The sequence below is a fragment of the Equus quagga genome, unplaced genomic scaffold (genome assembly GCF_021613505.1).
Source record: "Equus quagga isolate Etosha38 unplaced genomic scaffold, UCLA_HA_Equagga_1.0 71265_RagTag, whole genome shotgun sequence".
In the NCBI taxonomy this organism is placed as follows: Eukaryota; Metazoa; Chordata; class Mammalia; order Perissodactyla; family Equidae; genus Equus; species Equus quagga.
Window position 1 is genome coordinate 1016 of NW_025802053.1, and position 1918 is coordinate 2933.

General features: G+C 69.7%; 1 protein-coding gene across 1 annotated transcript; it reads right to left on the reverse strand.

Moving 5' to 3' along the window:
* Window positions 1-39: 39 nt before the first annotated feature.
* LOC124234115 (ATPase PAAT-like) lies at window positions 40-1343 on the reverse strand. Its single transcript, XM_046651374.1, has 2 exons — window positions 1033-1343; window positions 40-351 (listed from the first exon to the last, which is right to left on the reverse strand). Exons 1-2 carry the CDS (start codon window positions 1194-1196, stop codon window positions 72-74), a joined length of 444 nt encoding a protein of 147 aa, XP_046507330.1. The 5' UTR covers window positions 1197-1343; the 3' UTR covers window positions 40-71.
* Window positions 1344-1918: the final 575 nt, after the last annotated feature.

Here is a 1918-nt window from a genome sequence, read left to right on the forward strand (position 1 = left end):
AGACCTAAATTTCTACGCCTGCTGCTATGTTTTGATTCTCTCTGCCCTGATGTCTGGCGCCAATATGAGAATCAATAAACGCCGCACAAGCTGAGGACGACAGACACACGACTGCGGACGATCAGCCCACACGCGGAAGGCGCCCACCTGCCGCCCAGAGCACCGCGAACACTCTGGCCCCTGCCGGTTCCACAGTACTCCTCTCCCAAGTACACTTCCATGTTTCGGGCGGAACTTAAAACGCCCACAGAAGCGATTTCTTCCCCGCCCTCGGGGTCACATCGCAGGTAAAGGAAGCAGGGGTTTCCATCCCGGCCGCTCGGGCTGCTCCTCAAAACCACCAGGTCCGGCCTGAAAAGCAAGGTGTTCGAAACGTCACCCAGGATCGTCCTGCGAACACGGCCCATAACGCGCTCGTGGCCGCGGACCTCTCCCAGCTCACGTCCCTCCGCCTCTGGGGTCCAGCACCGTGCCGGGCGCCCCCACACGCTGTTACACGGACACGGGGGCTGCAGGCATCGGGGCCTCCCCGCTACCGGGTCCTGCGTCACCGACGGTCTACGCAACGCCCTGGAACTGTTCTCATTCCCACAGAAACTGCACCGGCACCGCCTGCGCGCACAGCAGCGCGGAGCAGGGCACGAGGCACAGGGGCGTCTTTCCAGCTAAGCCGGCGGGGCTCCTCCACGGCTGGCGCGCTCCCGCCCGTCCCGGCCGACAGGGGCTTCCGCGGGGCGGCGGGAGGGCGCGGACTCCGAGGCCGCCAGGGCCCTAGGGGCCACAGGCCCGCCTCAGGGACGCGCCGAGACGCCGCGTTGCGGGTCGCCCCACGCTCCCGCCCCGGGCAGCCGCCGGCCCGCGGACCCGCCCCCGCCGCCGGCCCTCGCCGCCCGCAGACACCTGTCGCCCGCTCTGCTCCCGCAGGGACCCCGGGCCGCACCCTCTCCCTCACGGCCCCCGCCGCCCCTCAAGGCTCCCCCAGGAGCGTGGCTGTCACCAAGCGGCACCCCCAGTCCCGCCGGCCCGGCGCACCTCGGGGCAGGCGGCGCCAGCAGCTCCTCCCAGTCGAAGTCCCGGGCGCCGGGACCAGCCCGGGCGAGATGGAGGCTCTGGGCCAGGGCCCCGCATGCGGCATCCCAGGAAGAGGCCAGCATCGGGCGGCGGGTCAGTGCCGCGTCCCCGCTCCCGCTCTCCATCGTGCCGGCTCCAGCCCAGGCCGGCCCCGGAACCTCTCTTCTAGCGCTTGGGTTTCCGCCGGGGCCCAGTGGAAGAGAAGAAGCAGAGCAACTTCCAGCTCGCCTGGCTTCAAACCCAAGAGCCGCCGCTACCCGCTCCAGCTGGGAGAGAAACTCCTACTGCAGACACGCATGCGCATGCCAACAGGCTTCCAAACCGGCGGGGCGAGCTCAAGCGCGGAGCCTGCGTACTGACAGCGCTCGGCCTACCGCTGGAGCTGTGCGCAGGCGCGGTGCGGTGCGCGCGGGAGCTGGGGCGGTTTTTCGACGTTGCCGCGGAGAAATAGCAGGCGGTGTGGCCGGCGGTTGCTAGGCGGTTGGGGAAGGTTGCTCCAATGAGGAGAGTCGGTCGTCAGGTAGATGTGGTGTCGTCCGCCACGTGACCTGCAGGCCGTCCTCCCCACCCTCACGGCCTCTGGATGGGAAGCGGTTACACGGGGCGACGGGGCGACGGGGCGGCGGGGCGGCCCCGGAGTTGGGTGGTCCTCTCCCTCGTCATCCTCCCCACGTACATTCTGGCTCTCTAGGGTGGTCAGGGGGAGGCTTGAGCGTGGGGGCCGGGGGCCCGGGCCTTTGGCTCCCAGCGGACCGTGCCGGGGTGCAGCCGAGACGGCGGACCTGGGGCTCTGAGGCCGCAGGAACCAGGGTCGCCGGGGTTGGACGGAAGATGGAGAAAGACCCAG